This window comes from Protopterus annectens, chromosome 5.part0 (assembly GCF_019279795.1).
Source record: "Protopterus annectens isolate FY-2018-M chromosome 5.part0, PAN1.0, whole genome shotgun sequence".
NCBI classification, from domain to species: domain Eukaryota; kingdom Metazoa; phylum Chordata; order Ceratodontiformes; family Protopteridae; genus Protopterus; species Protopterus annectens.
In genome coordinates, this window is record NC_056735.1 from 1,130,366,607 (window position 1) to 1,130,387,085 (window position 20,479).

Sequence of the window (20,479 nt, forward strand, 5' to 3'; positions counted from 1 at the left end):
AGATCAGTGGACCAGAAGTATAGTCTATGGAATATGGGAGAAAATATTGAACAACTGTTTTAGGCTCACAAAGACAAAACACATACATATACGTATGAACAGATGCATGCACGCATGCTGTCACATGTGCATAGACATCTCTAACATACTTATTCTGTAATATAGTTAATTAGTGACTTCCTTCAGGAAGGAGAGAAATAATTTAATGTAAGTATTGTAATAATTGAAAGAACTGTAGAGTACTGGAAACAACTGGAAATAACTGGAAGAATCTGGAATGAGGCTGGAATGATTGTCTTGTCTGTTAATTAGCCAGTACTGTGCTGAAGAGATGCTAATCATTCTTTTTTCTGCCAAATCTTGTACCAGTCAGATTAAAAGTCTGCATATACTGTAGTTCATTTATAATGTTTTATTATGTACAGTGCAGGTAGATGTCACAATATCTGAATCAAATCTTGCTGTCTCCAGTAACAGTGCTGATAAACTGAAATAGACTGAATTATAATGTCTGTAGCTTCAGCACTCATTATGTTCAGCATTATTCCTTTTGTCCTGAGTAATATAATATTCCTGCGATATATTTGATCTGACTTCTGCTACTCTCAGTCTTAAGTGTCTGTACCAAATTTCTGGGAACTGCTCTGCAATGACTTTCTGCATATCAGTATAAACTAAATAACTTTTTCACTGCTGTGTCTCCTACCAAAATCCTGTACATTTCCTTCAAGTTTTACATGCCTCTTTAACTTGGTTTCCAAGTCTGTCTGTACTTAATGTACTGCACATTTTGTTAGCACATTTTATTTTTGTCAGTTTTCTTGACTGAAGGTTATTCATTTGTACCAAAACATTCCTTATATTCCTAATATGGCTGCATTTATAGGCCTATGCAAAGAGAATACCGTAAAAAACTACATTTAAGTGAAACCTAATCTTACAGTTATGCGAAAGAAAGATGCTCTTGTTAAACTTCACTGATGCAGAGGATTTAATCCTGAGTTTGATGTTAAGGACTTGAGTTTGACAAGCTGACCAGAAACTTGAAGAGCTGACAGAAATTAAGCAGTTAATGGCCCGCTGTGGTACTCTGGTTTGTGTGTGTGTGTGGGGGGGCAAGTTCAGGAGATTCCAAAGATGTTTTTCGTGTTTCACTGTTGCAGTCATCACATTTGGGTTATCTGCCTGTAGATAGCCCTCAGCCGGCCTGAATACCAGTGTCTTCGCTTTCTGCATTGGATACTGTTGCTTCTTCCATGACGTCAGATCATCAGGGGTATAAAATGTGCAGCTGACGCCATTACATCAGTCTTTCTTGCCATGCGGTGCCCGAAGCAGAAGCAGTTCGCAAGTGCCGGTTGGCCGACTCCGGAAATTTTAGTTTTCGTGTTTCAGACCTGAAGTCTTCAAAAAGATAAGTACCCCGTTGGGGATCCTCTTTTCTTGTTCTAACTGATGTCAGAAAGAATTAACAGTTGTGTTGCCAGTGGAAAGTAAATACCTCATAGAGATTTTCATTCTTACTGCGTCATCTGTTTAGGCCCAGACCACGATGCCCCTCGCTGTCGGTTTTGTGCCTTGTTAAACGCCCAAACTATTCATAGTCGGGCTATTTTTGTAGCTAAATCCTTTCATTCTCTATCTTTGTTCTCCGAAATAGCTTTGTTAAGCCATCCTGCTACCGATCTTCCGAAAAACGTAAGGATAAAGACAGAGACAGGCCGTATAGGTCCAAAACTGCTGATGACACTTCTGTTAAGCTAGTCGCCAGTCCACCGGTGTTCAATGAGACACTTTCGCAGCCCCTGATACCCGCTACTACAGATTCGCAGGCCTCTACTGAGACCCATTCAGAGTCCGGTATGCCGCTAGATGCTACTTCGACTATGGAACCTGCAGATGTCTCTACCTTGGATGGGTTCGGAGACACTGTGCAGGCATCGGCTTCTGAGGGTGTATTCAGGCCTACCGATTTTCATATTAAACTGATGACTTCTTTTCAAGCTAGGAATACCAAATTCCTCATTACTCGCACTACACCTAGAAAACTGATGGCAAAACCTCATTCTCAGGCCCATATGCCTCAAAAACAAATTATTAGAATGGCTGAAGACCTTATTACCTTAATTAGGGGGAAGCCAGGCTTTCCCCTTTAAGAGACCTAGAACTGATTTTCTTTCTGATTTTTCTGATCAGGAATCTGATATCTTTGTTCCTTCTGACTTCCCAGATTTACCCTTATCTACTTATGGGGATTCTGATGCAGAGGATACCATTCCCTCTGCTTCCCCTCCAGAGGATTTTTCTTTTGGTGAAACCTTGCATACCCTTAGGGAGCATTTCTGCTGGGAAAGCCAGTACTATTCTGAGTCCAAAAAGAGACTTAGGAAATTATTACTCCTGCCTCAACACAGGCCTCTAGCTATCCCTCCTGTACTGCAGATTGTAGATGATTTTTTCCTGGAATCCAGCCTTACCCCAGACACTTTGCCTCCAGCTCCCAGGAAACCTGACAGGTACTGCAGAGTACCTGACTCTCACAAATTCCTCTTCAGGAATCCTACTGTGGATCCAGAGACCATTTCCTAAGGACCAAAAGGCATTAAGGCTACTACTGCTAAAAATCCTACCCCTTCTGATAGGGACTCTAGAGCTTTAGACAGATGGGGTAAGAAGGTATACACTTCTGCTACTTTGGCCATTAGAGCTTTAAATTGCCACTTTCATATGTTAAAGTATCAGCAGCATATTATTGGACTACTTAAACAGAAAATTATGTTGATTCCTGACTGTGCTGAACACAAAGATTTGCAAGAGTTAATGCATTCTCCTGAACACGTTGGTAAACGTACTTTGCAATGTGGTTTTGATGCTCTAGAAGCATCTTACAGGGCTGCTGTCACTGGGTCTGTTCTTAGAAGGCGTGCTTGGTTTAACGAACAAAACTTGCCAGATCATGTTAAAGCTAAATTACTGGGAGCACCCTTAAACCAAGACTGCCTTTTTGGCAACAAAGCAGAAGAAGTTCTCAAAAGGATGGAGGAAAAAGCAATATCTCTGCAAACTGTTAAAGATTTCTTACAAGTACAGCCTCCTAGATTCAGTAGGCATTGGCCTTCAAAGAACTGGTCTTTTCCAGTCCCTTCAAGGCCTTCTCAGTCCAAACTCAGGAGCAGCAGACCACCAAGACTTCAGTCTCAGCCTATGCACAGATCTAAGCAGTGGGGGGCTCCCACTTCCAAAACAAGGAGTACTAAGCCACCCCCCTATGGAAAAATGGCACAATGACTTAACTTTAATTCTTCCAAGCCCTGCTCAACTACTTGCTCCCTTAGGAGGAAAGCTCGCCATGCATGCAAAAACTGGGAACTCATTACCCAGGACAAATGGATTTTAAACATTGTTTCCTTAGGATACAGATTCCACTTCCACTCACTTCCAACCCCAAGTGGATGGACAGAGGCCCAAAAACAACTGCTCTCTCTCCTCCGTATCAGGGCTTTTCACCTGTCCTAGCAGAACAAAGGGGACAAGGGTTTTATTCAAGACTGTTCCTGGTTCCCAGAAAATAAATCTCCTGGTGTCCTATCCTGGACCTGTCTATCCTCAACACCTTTCCGGTGGTTCCAAAATTCAAAATGCTAACTCAACAGCTTCTGCCTATGCTAGCCAAGGATGCCTGGCTGGCAACCCTAGACTTAAAAGAAGCTTACCTGCACATCCCAATAAGGAAATCCTGCAGACAATATCTACGTTTCGGGGTGGGCTGCATGCACTCTCAATTCTCTGCACTTCCCTTTGGCTTATCTACTGCACCCAGGGTATTCACAACGTGCCTAGCTCCAGCCACTGCTCTTTGCAGGCAGAAAAATATTCAGATTTACCCATACTTGGATGGCTGTCTAATTCAGGCAGAAAGTCAGGACTTGTTATTACAACACCTGGCTTTTGTAAAGAGACTTCTAACCTTACTGGGGTACACATCAACGAGAAGAAATCACAGCTAGTACCCTGCCAACAGATTGTATTCCTGGGAGCAAGCGTGAACACAACTTCCCAGATGGCATTCCTCACTCCAGAGAAACAGGTTTATTTGACAACCTACTTCACCCTACTAGCCACAAAAACCCAGCTATTTGCAAGAAAAATCCTGCAAGCCCTGGGGTTCATGGTCTCTTGCATTCTGTTAATTCCATATGTAAGACTGCATATGAGGAAACTTCAATGGTACTTAAAATGTCTATGATATCAACATTCTCAGGACCTGGAAACAATGATTCCTATCATTCCTTGTCTAAGGGCAGAGTTCCTTTGGTGGGCAGAGGCCTGCTACCACAACAAGGGACTCCATTTCACTCTACCCTCTGCCGGCCAAACCCTAACAACAGATGCATCAGACTATGCATGGGGGGCTCACATGGCAGGGCAGTGCATTCAGGGCAAATGGAACCCAATACAGATGCACTTGCATATCAATCAAAAAGAAATGTTAGCTGTAGAGAATGCTCTGACAGCCTTCAAAGACCTTATTCTTCTAGGACAACTATTAGTAAGGACAGACAACACCACAGTTATGTGGTCCATAAACAAGCAGGGGGGGAACCCATTCCTACCCACTCTCAGACTAGCCATGGCTTTGTGGAACACAGCCTTGAGCTACCAAGTGAACCTGCAAGCTCACTTCCTGCCAGGCAAACTAAACTCACTAGCAGATGACTTAAGCAGAAATCTCATGGACCCACACGAATGGAAACTGGAACCCAAAATATTCAAGCTCTTGAGGAACAAATGGGGGACACCAGAGGTAGACCTGTTTGCCTCTTCTCAGAACTACCAATTGAGCAAATTCTGCACCAGAACTCCCCACAGTCATGCTTGAAAAGTGGATGCCCTGACCTTTACCTGGGAAAGCCTCTCAATTTATGCCTTTCCCCCTCTGCCTCTCCTCTCAAAGGTTCTACTAAAGATCAAACAAGACAAGCCCAGGACAATACTGATTGCCCCAGGCTGGACACGCCAGCACTGGGTACCCCCTTTTGTGCAGTCTGACAGTGCTGCAACCATGGCACCTGCCTCAGATACCTTCCCTGCTGTCCCAGCAGGCAGGCCAGATTCTACACCCTCAGCTTCAAACCCTGAACCTTGCAGCCTGGCTAATTCCCTGAGTTCACATCTAGCAACCCTCAGTAAGCAGGTGCTGGATGTCATTCCTGAGGCAAGGAGACCTAGTACTAGAAAATCCTATTCAGAAAAGTGGAAAAGATTGTCTTCCTGGAGCCAGGCTCAGGGGATGGGAACAACAGTGCCAGCTTACCTCATGTTCTAGATTATTTAACAGAAATGCTCCACAAGTGCCTATCCTTCTCTTCAATTAAGATTCATGCCTCTGCCATTTCAGCACATTATAGTACTGAGCCACCCCTCTTCTCTCATCCTCTGTTCAAACAATTCCTTAGAGGGGCCAAAAATTTAAGACCCCCCCCCCCCCAGGAGAGCTCCCACTCCAGCCTTGGGACCTTAACTTTGTATTGGAAAAACTCACTCTTCCCTCCTTTGAATCAGCTGCTACAGTAGAGTTGAAATTCCTGTCTTGGAAAACCGCCTTACTTCTAGCCATCACTTCAGCAAGAAGAGTCTGAACTGCAGGCCCTCATGGCAGTGGAACCCTTCATTACCTTCCATGCGGACAGGGTTTCCCTCAGGACTAATCCATCCTTTATGCCCAAGGTGGTGTGTAGTGTAGCTCTAAGCCAGTCCATTCATTTGGCTACTTTTTTCCCAAATCCTCAAAATAAAGGGGAAAGGATACTGCATTCTGTGGACATGCCCAGACAGCTTAGATTCTATTTGGACAGAACTAAGCCTTTCAGAAAATCTGACCAGCTGCTTGTTACCTTTGTTGCAGGAGCAGAGGGGGAGGCCATTTCAAAGCAAACCATTTCCAAATGGATAGCCCATTGCATCCATTTCTGCTACAAGCACCATGGAAAACCTACCTCACAGGGGATAAGATCACATTCCACCAGGGCTGCATCTACCTCTACAGCATTTCTCAGAGGAGTCCCTACCAGGAAGCTGCTGCCTAGAGCTCTGTACATACTTTCACCAAGCATTACCCCCTGCCTATCTTTTCTAAATCCAGAGCTGGATTTGCCACAGCAGTCTTACAGGGCCTGATTGCTAGCCCTAATGTTCTTTAGCTGCCTCCACTCTTCCTTAGCTTTGGGAATCAACCCAAATGTGGTGACTGCAGCAGTAAAACACGAAGAACATAGTACAGTTGTGTACACTTACCATAAATGTAGATGTTCGAGTGTATTCACTGTAGCAGTCCTAGTTACTCTCCCTCTGGCCCCCTGACTTCTCTTGGCTCTACCTTTCCTTCTTGTTTGGTATATATATATATATATATATATATATATATATATATATATATATATATATATATATATAGTATCTTGTGTATTTGCTGGGGGTGTTCCATACCATATAATTGCTTCCTGTTGTGGGGGCACCTGACATCTGGGGCAAAAAAAAAAAATGATGTAATGGCGTCGGCTGCACGTTTTATACCCCTGATGACCTGAAGTCATGGAAAAAGCAACGGCATCCGATGCAGAAATCCAAAGACTCTGGTGTTCAGACCTGCAGAGGGCTACCTGCAGGCAGATGACCCAAATGTGATGACTGCAACAGTGAATACACTCGAACATCTACATTTATGCTAAGTGTACACAACTGTACTTTCTGCATGAACATTGCAAGACGACAAAATTGCCCTTCGGCAGAGCTGCTTGTGCCCGTTCGGCAGATTTGCAAATGGCTTCCATCACATACCCACAGTAGTATATGCTGATGAATAAGTTCAAGATCCCTAAATGTTGGTCTTCTTTGCAGGGATTCGATAAAGCTTAAAAAAAGCTGAAGTGTCTTTGCTGTTCACCAAAAACTTGCTTTGTTCCACTGCTTTTCCTAGGAATTACTCCATATACCATCCTGGGACGTAGGTGCAGGCTGCACTCATGGCATGCGAAGGTACAGAAACTGTAGAGAAGGGATAAGTAAATGGGGTGGGTAGGGAAATTACTTAATGGGAAATGGCAGAAAATAAGGTGTACAGTGAATCATTTCTTCCTCTGTGGCTGCTTATCCACTGAACCATTTTTTCAGAACTGCCAGTTTAGCTAAAGCAAGCTGTATATATATATATATATATATATATATATATATAATATGGGTCTACTTCAAAAGAATGAAAACCCACATTGCAGAAGATGACATTGCCGAGACAACATCACTGAAACCTGAATTTAACAAATGATTACAATGCTGAAACATTTCACAGGGTAAATATCCAGTTGACCACCATCTAACAATGAAACACTCTGCAATACCTCAAGCCCACCCAGGTGGGGGCTATGCCCCCCTCAGCCCCCAATGTGGGGAGTGGCATCCCCACCCCCCTAATTATACTCCAGGGTCGCACTACACTGGGGAAAAGGGCAAATTTCCTCTTGTTGGCCACCTGGATACTTACCCTGTGAATTCCTTCAGCATTGTGTTTGTTCGTTAAATTCAGGTTTCAGTGATGTCATCTTGGCAATGTCGTTTTCAGTAATGTGGGTTTTCGTTCATTTGAAATAGACCCATATGCATACATATATATTTTATTTGAAAAAATGATTAATGGCCAAAACCTTTTTTTCCTTGCATGAATATAGCAAGATGAACTGACTTCTTGTAATGAAGACCTCTTGGCTCGTATTGAGACTACTCAGTCCAACCTTAAGCAAGTAGAGGCACAGCTTTTGGAAACTCAGAAGGCTAAAGTTGCAGTAGAGAAGAAACTGGAAGCAGAAAAACTAATGAAGGAACAGAAGATGAAGGTACTGTTTCTCTGGAATAATTTTATCAGTTTTCTGTGTTTTACTGTGTAGCATAATTCACTTTACTCATTTTTATGATAATGTGTTTTTCCAAGCTGTTTCCAGTAATCCAGCCTAACTAGTTTATAATTCATCTTCATTTATTAATCAGATAAGTAGCCAGATCCAGTTTTGGATATTTTTCACCTTCATCCCGGAGAAATGAAAACAGACAAAGTGGCATTTACAATACTTTTAGGATCACATTTGCATCTGAATTAATTAATGTATCAGGAATTTATTTTTAAGGGCTTATGCTTGAAACGTATCCTTTTAAATTCTTTTTTTTCAGTTTCAGTCCCAAGATTTTAATTTAGGTACTGTGTAACTCAATTTCAGGTGTGTTAGTGGATCTGATTTCATAAGCCCTGTGTGGTAGGTAATCTTTGGGTTTCGTCTTCTGAGATCCAGATTTTGGCACAAAACCCTTCCATTCTCTAGATCCTGCAATTGAAAAAATAGTGCCTCCTGTTAGCATATCTTGTGACATATCACACTTCTGCTTTTGACTAGAAAGTTGAGTCCATCCTCTGATTTTCTGCCTCTGGCACAGTTTGGATCGCTGTCCATGGTTGCCCTTTCCCAAACAGTGTTTTTTGAAAAAGCAGAAGGAGCTACAAACCAGTACATAAACAACTTAGAGCTAGAGTATCATCACATGCCATTACGTAGACAACTTAATTAGCTGGAGAATGCCATCAAACATAAGGACTCCTATAGAGGAAGGGGCTATAGGGAGGAGATATTGCATCCTGTACTTTAAGTGCTTGTGCTTTCTTCCAGTCCACCTTGTGACATCACACTTCAGAATGCAAGGGTGCCTTGTGGAGTAGTGTTACTAGAGAGATAAGTGTTCCATAAGTCATTGCTATCAGAGGTTTTCTGCAGAGCCATCTTAAGGCGAAGTCCCACCTTACAAATGAAAGAAAGACTTGGTAATCTAGAATAGTGTGAAAGTGGAGTCATTGCTCCTTCAGGTTAAGAGGAACCAACTGAAGTTGTCTGGTAATCTTCGTGGATACTCTGTTGAGTGCCTTCCATCCATCTGTCAACTTTCTGGGAGTCTTCAGTCCGTTTGATCCTCCAGTTGTAAAAAATGAAGAACATCTTAACCTGCCCAGCTTAGTCTGTTGACACTGTCTCTGTCATCAGGAATATACATTGCAGGAAACTTGCCTGTTTTTTTTATTTAAAGAGTCTAAGATATTCCTAGTTTTCTTGCTGTCAGCCTAGCCAGAACCCACACCAGCAGTGCTTGAGGGAAGCACTCAGTGTGAATGAGTGTGACAAGTGCAAGCACTTTAGTTTGGCCACTAGAACAGAAATTCATGAGAAGGTGAAAATCTTTGCATTATCCCAGGCAAGAATGAGAGTGGAGGAATTAAAAGGACTGGTAGGTATGACATCAACTAAAGTAAACTGTCTCCTTGCTTGTCTTTGCCCAGAATGGCTTCTTTCTCTTTGACCTGTACATGCTTTCACTCATTTAGTGAAGGATCAAGATTGTGCCCATTGTTGGCCAGTGTTATTGAGGAGAGCTGGAGAGGTACTTCTCTCCAACAAACACCTTTGAGTTTAAGTCTAGGGATTCTTTCTCTGTCATATCCATGATCAAGTTTGCAGAGCAGCACACTGATGATGTGGACATAATCCTTCAGTCTCCCAATGAAGGCTTGATAGTTTCAATTGGGTTCAGGTGTCCAATCCTCTTGCTTCACCTCCAAGTCAGAGCAGACTTACTGACTAAAGTTGAGATTCCTTCAGCTCCTTTTACACTTTGTGAGCCGTTGGGCAGTGTTGACATAAGTGTACTGCTCTATGTATGGTGAGAGACGTATATGCAGGTGCAAGGGCACATGCTTAGGAACACTAATTTGAGGTCCCAGCTCTTGCCCCTTAACATTTAGTACTCTCACCACACTGCACTTCCTCTCACATGGGGAGTACTTCAAACAACAGCCATCTCTAGCTCAGTCCTAATCTTGTGAGTTATATTAACTTTGGCTATGTCTGCTAGAATAGGCAGTCAAGTAAATGTTGGCTTCTCTTCTTTATTTCATCTGAGCTGGGTATTCCCTGATTTGAAGATGGACAAGTGTAATGTAGCCTGTCCTGTCTGTAGCCCCCTGTCCATCTCATTAAAGTCTCTATGCTCTCAAAAATAGTGTTTAACGCTATCTTCCAAAAAACACAAGGCAAAAACATAGTAGCTTTTATCCAAAGGCTGGCAGGTGCTCAAATGAAGTACACTGTGTACCAAGAAATTTAAAAGCTTATTTTAATTCCAGCCATTATATAAAAACACATAAAATCACAGTAATTACAAATATTTAAGAGCTTTTGTTTCGTGTACTAACTTCCAAGACTTCTTCAGAACCAAGTATTTAGACCCAACTCTTTGTATAGATATGAAACATAATTAGGAACTTGTAATTCAATTAAGGACTAATTAAAACCTTTTGCCTTTCATTTAAAGGGGTATTAGACAGTTAGATACTAACAAATACACAAAATCCATTTCAAACTTAAAATAGAGAAACAAAGATAAACCTTTACATAATAAAATATCATTATGATATTTAACCACCGTATTCCTAAAAAATATTTATTAAAAATATGTTATAAAAAAGACCAAGTGGGAAGGGATTTTTACATCAGAAGGGAGCAAATGCTAGGCAGGCAAATGGGCTCTCCACTTCAAATAAATATGACTCTAATATACAGGCAGATACTAGTTCCAAGGTTTTCTTGGGTCCTGGAGTTAACCATTATAATTCGAATGAAGGTTCAGCAAATAGCTGTGACATTAATTTTTTAGCCATGTGGCTGGACAAGTTGTTTTCTGGTTGTTTTAACAATAACCAGGGAGGCGATTATGGACATAGTGAAATGGATGTTAACTGTACAAATGGTGGCTATCTATCATTAAAGAAGCTAATTTTTTTGCTTGAGAACAAATTCTTTAAAGTATGTACTTTACAAATTGAGGTATTGCATTTGAGTGTATTAATCAGCATATTGTACCACAGGGTTTGTGGAGCAATACATTTTCAAAGAGAATAAGGAAAGATTGTCAGTTTTTTCGGAGTTTGTTCATTTATTTGTTCAATGCAGTATGGACTTTATGAGACTGTTATCAGAAGGAACTTGGACATCATTAAGGACATTGGTAAGGATACTGTACAGTTAAATAACAGTATTAAAAGTGATATGTTGTTTTTTTCAGTATGGTGAATTGTATCAGAATGCTTTCTCTGCAAAAGATAAGAAATGTATAAATATTAGGGGGGAAAAAAGTCATGGGTGATGAAGAGCAATACAGGATTGGTTGTGCCTGTTTGATGAAAGGGAGTTATGACCCACAAAAGAAGGTGGATTTGAGGTTGATGTTGGGGTTCCCATGGAAGGTTTCACAGCTGGTGACTTAATCTTAGAACACACTGCTGGGAGGTATTTAATAACTTACCCGAGGGATTTACAGATGAGGATTTCCTCCCATTCAGGCGATCTGAGAGGATTGCCAATCTGTCACCCCCCAGGGAGATGAATTTACCTCCCACCTCAGGCCAGACAGAACTAAGACATGGTGTTTCAGGGGAATGTATATCGGAAGTTTGCAAAACAGGGGAAAGGGGAATGAAGAAGGAAAGGAAGAGGTGGGGAGAAGGAGATGATCATATATAAAAATGATGGTCTGGTTTTAACCCATAAGGGGTTTAACATTTTTAATTGTAGTAAAATTGTGATCACCTTAGACCCCACTGTTCATTATTTGAGAAGGGTTTAAAGTTTGTTTCTCACAACCATTTGAACTTTGTGGAGACCTTAATAGAATTTAAGTTATTCACTAAGAAATTAAACTTGAAAGTTTTTTCAATATTGGAAACATAAGAGGAACAGAACCATCAACCTCAGGATTAGCAGGATGTCATAGCAGAAATGTGATCAGTCCTAGCCTATAACCGACTATTCAAGTATTTGAAGATGTCTGGTTAGATAATTTAAGTAAACTTGGTAGGTTAAAAACGTCCTTCTACTATAATTTAACTGGTAATGAAAGGCAAGTGATGTGGGATATGACCCAAAATAAAAGTATAAAGTTAATGAAACCCGACAAGGAAGGGGGTATGGTAGTTTTATGATTCTATTGCTTATTCAGGAGTTATGATGAACCTTTTACAGGATTATAAAAAGTATGAACTTGTGTCTGGAAGTCAAATTAACATTGCATATGGAAGAATCAATTTTCAGTTGGAAGACTTAAAATTGAAGGGAAGAATTTTCTTGGATCTATATGAATTTGTAAAGAGGTCTAACCATATAATCCAAACTATTTTTGGTATTCACAAAGTACATAAAAACCTTTTGGAACCTCCTTTTAGACCCATAGTATCAGCACAAGGGTGTAAGCTGCATCCCGTAGGTGTCATGATAGAGACTTTTGAAGCCCTTGTTTTTTAGAGGGAAGTCATTTGTTAAGACTCCTGAGATTTTTTGGAGGCAGATAAAGGAGGATTTATGAGGGGTAGATGTTCAGTTTTAACCATGAATATTGTTAATCTTTTCTCTTGTATTCTTTTTGGGAAAGGAATGGAATATTTTCACGAAGAATTATTGATGCTAAAAATTTTGGATACAAATGAGATAAGACTGGTGGAAGAATTATGGCAATGATTTTAGATAATTTGGTTTTATATGCTTTGGGAAACAAAACAAGTATTTAAATGAGTTTTTTTAATTTTCTAGAGTAAATTTGTGATATTTAGATACTTTTATTGTATGGAATGGGTCAGAAGAGCAAGTTAGAGTTTATTGATTATTTCAATACTCCCGCCAATTTGTTACGATTTACATTTTATTATCACAAAGAAAGGGTCAGTTATTTGGATATCATCGTATTTAAGACTGAAAAGGGCTTTAGCCAAAGTGTTTTCAGGAAGCCCACTTTCAGTAATACCCATTTACATTTTTGTAGTTTTCACCCCTTGACACAAAAATGAAGCCTGGTTAAGGGACAGGCAGTTAGGCTGGCTGTAATGATTTCTGATATAGAAACCTTTTTTGAGGAAATGGCAAAGTTAAAAAAATATGTTTTATGATGGGAGTTGTCCCAGACATATGGTTGAGAAGTTGTGGGAGAAGTTATGGAATTAAGAGAGACTAAATATAAGCCGTTACTTGGAATTGTGTTAGAAAATGCTGCTAAAATTAGGGTACCTGTCAAATCTTCGAATGCACAATTTTTCGAACGTTACATGGTCGAGACCAAACATTCGAAATTTTGAGTGCTCGAAGATAGACTTTCAGTGGCACAGTATGGTGCAGATAGGGAGAATTTCCCTTTTCTGCACTGAAGTGCGGGCTTGGAGTTGGTATATTTAAGTAGGGGGGTGTCGGGGTGCCTACACTGTTAGTGTTTTTTTCTGTTTTCTTTTTTTTTTTTTTAATGTTCGAACATCCAAGTGTCGAACATTTGGTCTCGACCATGTAATGTTCGACATTTTGGATGTTCGAACATTTAACATAGACCCTAAAATTAGGAAGGATGACATTTCCGAATATGGTATGACTGTGGTGTTTGAATATAATAACGAATATCAAGAAGTTAGATCCATTATTGAGAAAAATTCAACTATACTTAGAACTAACCTCACAGTATTTTCAGTTGTTGGTAGCCAGCCTGTCTGTAAGCAAGATTTCGAAGAATCTTAAGAACATTTTGAATAAGGGGGCAATGAGCAGCTAAGCATAACAAAGGGTAGTACCACAAAATGCGGACATGACAAACAATGTTCATACATCTTACAGGTTGACCACTTGGCAATTAATGATATTAGAGTTAAACTTTTGAAAGGGAATTGTTCGACAACCAAGGTGGTGTACCTTGCCAGATGTACTTCATATTCCTCGTTCTGTGTAGGGAAAACTGAACAAGCTTTTAGAAAAATAATTTACAAGCACAATTTACAAGCACAACTATGACCTTTCTACAATAGAAATAGTGCTTTGTACCAGGGTTCCACTGTATGCCCAGGGTTTAATTCTTTTATATTTGGCACAGTAGACAAAATAAGCATCAATCCAAGAGGAAGGGATTGTGATAAATGAATGGAAAACAGGGGACTTGTTTAGCAATTAAAATTGAATGCTGGTATACCCCGGGTTTAAATGAAAATATTTCTGTAAAACCAGTATTAAAGTTGAGAACTGCTAAACTGGAAGGGCAGCAGGAGTTATATACAATGTTTTATATATATATATATATATATATATATATATATATTTTTTTTTTTTTTTTTTAAAGAATTCTCCCTTAGGATTAGTACTTTAATGTACACATTTAAAGGATAAAAAATTCAGTCAACTGATTTTTAAGGTACTTGTTTTAAGGATCACATTTACAGGTAGTGTGTTTATATGATGTGATGAGTTTTAGGAAATAATCTTTTTTGTGACATATTTTTCATAAATATTTTTAGGAATATGGTGGCTAAAAAGGTTCATTTTTGTTTCTCTATTAAAAGTTTGAAATGAGTTTTTTCTATTTTGTTATTACCTGACTGTGTAATACCCCTTTAACTGGAGGATGAAAAGTTTTCATTAGTCCTTAATTGAATTACAAGTTCCTAATTATATGATGTTAAGTTGTCAATCTTGCCTTCATTCTTGCTTGATGGGTTCGGAGCCAATCCTCGGCTCTGACTCGGCACTTGCTAAGCTCGAGAGTCACATTTACCAGCTCGAGGCAGCCCCATATCCCATGATGCAAGGCGGTAATTACCCAGATCTCGTTTGCCGCTTCGCTGATGAGGTCCTCCTTTTGCCAGCTCCTGGTAAGTGATTTAGATATTACTGTTTTTCCCCTTTTCACCTTAAAACTTTATATTTAACGTTTTTAGTTAGTTTAAGTCCCTTTCTGACTAGAAAATCCCTCAATCCTTTATTTTTTTAGTCAGGCCTTCTCCTCCACCCCTGTTAGGGTGTGTGTGTGTGTGTGTGTGAGAGGTTAATTATTTTTGGGATAACTGTTTCTTGGGACTGTGTTGTGTGTGTGTTTTTTGCAACCATGTCCAAGGAAAGGGTCTCAGGCTTTAAGAAGTGTGACTCGTGCTGTCAGAAGATGTCTCTGACAGACGGTCACACTTCTTGCTTATACTGCCTGGGACCTCTCCACCTGCAGGACTCCTGTGCGATTTGTCATTCCTTTAGCCAGAGAGTCCTGCAGGAGAGGAGAAACAAATTGATTTTGAGGGGCCTACTTAAACCGGAGGGCTCTCCGGCTAAGTTGGCTCCGAGTAAAACTTCCAAGTCTTCCAAGGCCCAGGCTTCTGTGTCTAAGCCTGCGGCCTCGGTTCCGACTCTTTCAGAGACTAGATCGGCTCCGGCTGGAGCCGATCCTGGTTTGCACAAACCTTCGGCACCGATGGCTATCGGTGCCGATACTGGTTCGGTCACATCGGTGTTGGCTCCGATTGGTTCTGACCACCATGTGGCTCAGGCTTCAGTGTTGGCGCCGACCGGCTCCGACACCCTTACCTTTATGTCTGTATCGGCTCGGCCGGAGCCGATGCATCGAACCTTCTGTCGGTGCCGAAGTTGTCGGCTCCGACAGCATCCATGGTTTCGTCGGCTCCGATGGTTCCTTCGAGGAAGAGGTCCAGGTCCCCTTCCTTGGAACCGATACTCTCGGCTCCGGCCTCTCCTCTCGGAACGGAGCCATCGGAGCCGATCATCTAGGTCATCCAGGCTTTCTGACCATGATTTAGAGAGGGTGGTCAGTAGATTATTAAAATCACAGGCACTGGCCCAGATGCTAAATAGTCCGTCTCAACAGACGACTATTAGTCCACACCCCCTTGCAGTTCCTCCTTCGACTCTACCTCAGAGTTTGGAGCTGAGTCTTCGGAATAGTTTCTGCTATGGCTGAGGGACAGATACCCCCCCCCCCCTTCTGCTCCCTCAGCCTCTACTCTTATCTCCTCTTCGAGACCTTCCATAGAGGGATTCGGTGGTCGGGCTTCCCTGGTCTCCTCCGAGGGGGTGAGTGGCATCGGACCCTTGTCCAACCCCACTCTTCCCCTTGGAGCCTCGGCCTTGGTGAGCTCGGCTCCGACATCTGCCTCGGAGCCTTCCCTTTCAGTGGGCCCTGGAGTTCCTGTTTCTTCGGAACAGGTTCTCTCGGACCTCCCTGGGAGGGGAGCCTTCGAGGTGATGAAGAGTGTGCTGGCCACTGGACTCAGCCAGCAGTCTGTTCCCTTAGCTCCTCCCTCTACGGTGCCTGTCGATATCTCTGCCATCTCTCTTGCTCCCGGACCCAGAGATCCTCCGCCTCAGGTTTCCCCACTGGGAAGAACCCCCTCTTCCGAGGATTCTCCTGATCAGTCAGGGGATCCTCCGTGCAAGAGGACTTGTAAGAGGAAACACGTAGACTCCCCCGAGTCTATCACTTCAGATACCGACTTAGATGAGTCGGAGGGATCCCCAAGATCTCTGAGGATGTCTCCTTTTCAGACATCCTAGAACTCCTTAAACAGAGGGGAAACTGGCCCTCCAATAATCCCTCTGAGGATGAGTCGGTATACCTGGAGGCATTTGGATCTCGGCCCTCCACCTCCTGGGTGTCTCCGCCTTTCGACCCCCTTATGCAGGTTATTGCTCGAAAGGCTTGGGCTGCTCCTGACTCTGTAGAGCCAGTTCCTAGGAGGCTGTCTAAATTTATTACTGCCCCCTCGGACAAGAAATTCCTTACTAAAGGTGTCCCTGCTGATGCCATGGTGGTGGCGGCTACCACTAAGAAGGAACTTGCAGATCCTTCCGTACCTGTCCATCCTCCTAATAAGGACTCTAGGACCATGGATAGGTATGGTAAGCGGATGTTCTCTTCAGCGACCTTTGCTATGCGCTCGCTGAACTACTTATGTCACTTCACCAGACTCCAAAGGGATATCCTTAAGGAGCTAGGTGAAGTAGTACAGGATCCCACAGCTGCAGGGGCTCAAGAAAAAATTGCTTCGCAGCTAGGAACCCTTAATTCTATTGCTAACTCCTCCATGTGACTGATATCATATGCAGCAGATGGAGCGAGTAGAGCAGGTACAGGTGTGGCTCTTAGACGCCAAGCCTGGATGCGGCTATGTAATTTTGCAGATCCCTTTAAGGCGTCCTTCACAAACTCTCCCTTTGATGGGTCAGCTTTGTTTGGCCCTCAAGTGAAGGAAACATTGACCAGGTGTGAGCAGGACGGCAAGACTCTTTCTGCCGTGGGGTCCGTTTTCCACCCCTTCTAGACCTTACCTAAAGGACAGAAGGGTGGCAAAATGTGGTTCCAAATCCCAAGGAGTCACGCCGGATACACGTGGTCAGTTTACCCCTAGAGGCAGAGGGGTAACAATAACAGACGCTGCTCTAGAGGCAGAGGGGGTCCACAAAACCAGGGAAGCAGAGAGCCTCTCTCTGACAAGCCCTTTCAGCATCCCTGAGATGTTGCCCGACTGTCCATCCTTGGAGGCAGTCGGGAAGATATCGCTGTACCCAGAAGCCTGGCTTTCCCTAACTCAAGACAGATGGGTACAGTCGATCATATCCGAGGTTACAAAATTCCTTTCGAGGAAACTCCCTTCTCTCACTCAAATTCCCTTCCAGATGTACCACCCGGTCTAAGGGAAATTGCAGAGTTAGAAGTATTAAAACTTCTACAAAAAAGAGCCATTCAGCCAGTTACAACAGACCATTCAGAGCCCGGAATCTACTCAAGGTTCTTTTTGGTCCCCAAAAAGACGGGAGACTGGAGACCAATATTGAATCTCAGCAGACTCAACAAGTCTGTGAGAAAGACAAGATTCCGAATGGTCACACTTCAGTCAATTCTGCCCTTCTTGAAGAAGGACAACTGGATGTGCTCAATAGATCTTCAGGATGCGTACTATCACATAAAAATTCACAGACGCTCCAGAAGGTTTCTCCGCTTTCTGCTGGGGTCCAGTCATTTCCAATTCAGAGCCCTGCCCTTTGGTCGCACTACAGCCCCCAGAGTGTTCACCAAATGTATGGCAGTGGTCACGGCTCACCTGAGACGTCAAGGATTCCAGGTGTTTCCGTATCTCGACGACTGGCTCCTTTCAGCCACCACCAGGCATCAGCTTCTTCAAGCCAGGGATTATACAATAAATCTTTGCACTCAATTGGGCATCTCGATCAACTACGGAAAATCCTCCTTATTGCCCTGCCAGTCTATTACTTTCATAGGCGCAAACTTAAACACTGTTCGGATGTCAGCTACCCTCACAGACCAAAGAATCTCAGATATACAAAGTCATGTGAGGATCATCCTAGCCAGCAAGAAAGTACAAGCCAGAATGGTTCTAAAGGTGCTGGGCCTCATGGCTGCGGCCATTACCCTTCTTCCCCTGGCCCGCTTCTATATGCCTTCTTCAGTGGATGTTGTTCACTCAGTGGTCTTACCAACAACTTCCGTCGTCACCAAATACTGGTGACACAGATTTGCAAGAATCATCTTTCTTGGTGGATTACTTCTCCCCAGATTCACCAAGGCAGACCCTTTGTACCCCCAGCCCCGGTAGCCACTGTCACTACGGATGCCTCCCTGATCGGGTGGGGGGCATTATCAGGGCAGGATGGTTCATGGGACGTGGCAACCGTTCGAATACCACCTGCACATAAATGTCCTAGAGATGAGAGTAGTGCTTTTAACGTTGCAAGCCCTCAGCGACTTTCTTCCCTTGGGGACAATTGCAGTCCACACAGACAACATGTCTGTAGTATGGTATATCAACAAACAGGGCGGAACCAAGTCCTACCCCTTGTGTCGAGAAGCTCAGACTTTGGCAATGGGCGATCTCCTCTCATCGGTTTCTGGTAGCAACGCATATCCCTGGGAAAACCAACATTTTAGCGGACAGATTGAGCAGAGCTATTCTCATGCCTCACGAGTGGTCTCTCAAACAATCTATAGTGGAGGAGATTTTTCTAGAATGGGGCCGCCCATGTTGCGATCTTTTTGCTACTCCCCAAAACAGCAAATGCCCAGACTTCTTCTCTCTCTTCCCACTGCCAGGCCATCCCCCCAGAGACGCTCTGACCCAGGATTGGCCCCAGGGACTTCTCTATGCCTTTCCTCTGATTCCGCAAGTAATCCAGAAAGCCACCGTTTTGAGAGCCAAAATGATTCTCATTGCTCCTTATTGGCCTCGACAAATTTGGTTTCCGTTCCTCCATCATCACCTTTTGGTGCAGCCGTGGCATCTGGACCCAGTGCCAGACCTTCTGATTCACCAATCGGGTCAGCTGCACCGGTCTATCCCTTCTCTCAACCTCACAGCATGGTTGCTCCACTTCCTTCCTTAGCCAGGCTTCCTATGATCTCTAATCCTGTTAGAGACATCATAGTAGCTTCCTTAAAATCCTCTACTAGGAGGATTTATACTAGCAAATGGAAACGTTTTTCTTATTGGGCAAAGCCAAAAATATTGATCCCTTTACTGCTCCAGTACAAGCAGTTTTGGATTTCTTAGCGGAAATCTTTCACGCGGGCTCCTCTTCTTCCATGGTCAAAGTTCAGTTGGCTGCTATCGCGAACTTTCATGTCGGGTTCGCAGATCACAACATTATGTCCCACAGGCTTTGTAGAGCCTTCTTGAAAGGAATTTTTCTCCTGAAACCTCCAATCAGGAGTCCTCCTCCTCAATGGGACCTAAATTTAGTGCTGACATCCTTGATTCTTCCTCCCTTCGAGCCAGCTGTTTCATGTTCCCTGAAATTTCTTTCATGGAAAACTTTATTCCTGGTTGCTATTACATCGGCTAGGAGGGTGTCTGAACTTCATGCTCTATCTGTTCGCCCCCCCCCTATTTAGTCTTCCACAAAGACAGAGTATCATTGAGAACTAATCTGACCTTTTTGCCTAAGGTCGCCTCAAAGACTAATTTGAATCAGGCTATTGATCTTCCTGTATTTTTCCCAAACTATGCAAACAGATCGGAACAAAAATTACATTATCTTGATGTTCACCGCCAACTCAGATACTATTTGGACAGAACAAAACAATTCAGGAAATCTGATCAGCTCTTCGTTTCTTATGCTGATAACAAGAAAGGCCTTCCTGTCTCAAAAGTGACCTTATCTAGATGGCTTTCTTCTGTCATCTCTGAAATTTATCAGCTCAGGGGAAAACAGCTGTGCTCGAAACCTAAAGCGCATTCAACCAGAAGCTTAGCCACTTCACCAGCTTTTCAAGCTAGACTTCCATTAGACACTATTTGTGCAGCAGCCACTTGGGCCACTCCTCATACCTTTGTTTCCCATTACAAATTGGATTTGGCCTCCAGGGACAGAGCCAGTTTTGGCTCTACAGTTCTCAAGAGTCTGTTCCATTGAGCCACCCAGGATAGAGGTGCTAGGGACGCGGTCCCATCAAGCAAGAATGAAGGCGAGATTGACAACTTAACATTGAGAAGTTATGTACCTACCATAACGTTCCATGTTAGTTGTCTTCTCTCGCTTTCTTTCTTGCGACCCTCCCTCCTTCCCCCTGGCCT

At 42.8% G+C, this 20,479-nt stretch overlaps 1 protein-coding gene across 1 annotated transcript in view; it reads left to right on the forward strand.

Moving 5' to 3' along the window:
• The window catches only part of GCC2 (GRIP and coiled-coil domain containing 2), a 1,443,709-nt gene that overhangs the window by 473,345 nt on the left and 949,885 nt on the right, over positions 1–20,479 (forward strand). The window contains exon 11 of the mRNA XM_044070984.1: positions 7,722–7,886. Within this exon, the coding sequence (XP_043926919.1) occupies positions 7,722–7,886 (165 nt within the window). The remainder of the gene's footprint in view (positions 1–7,721; positions 7,887–20,479) is intronic.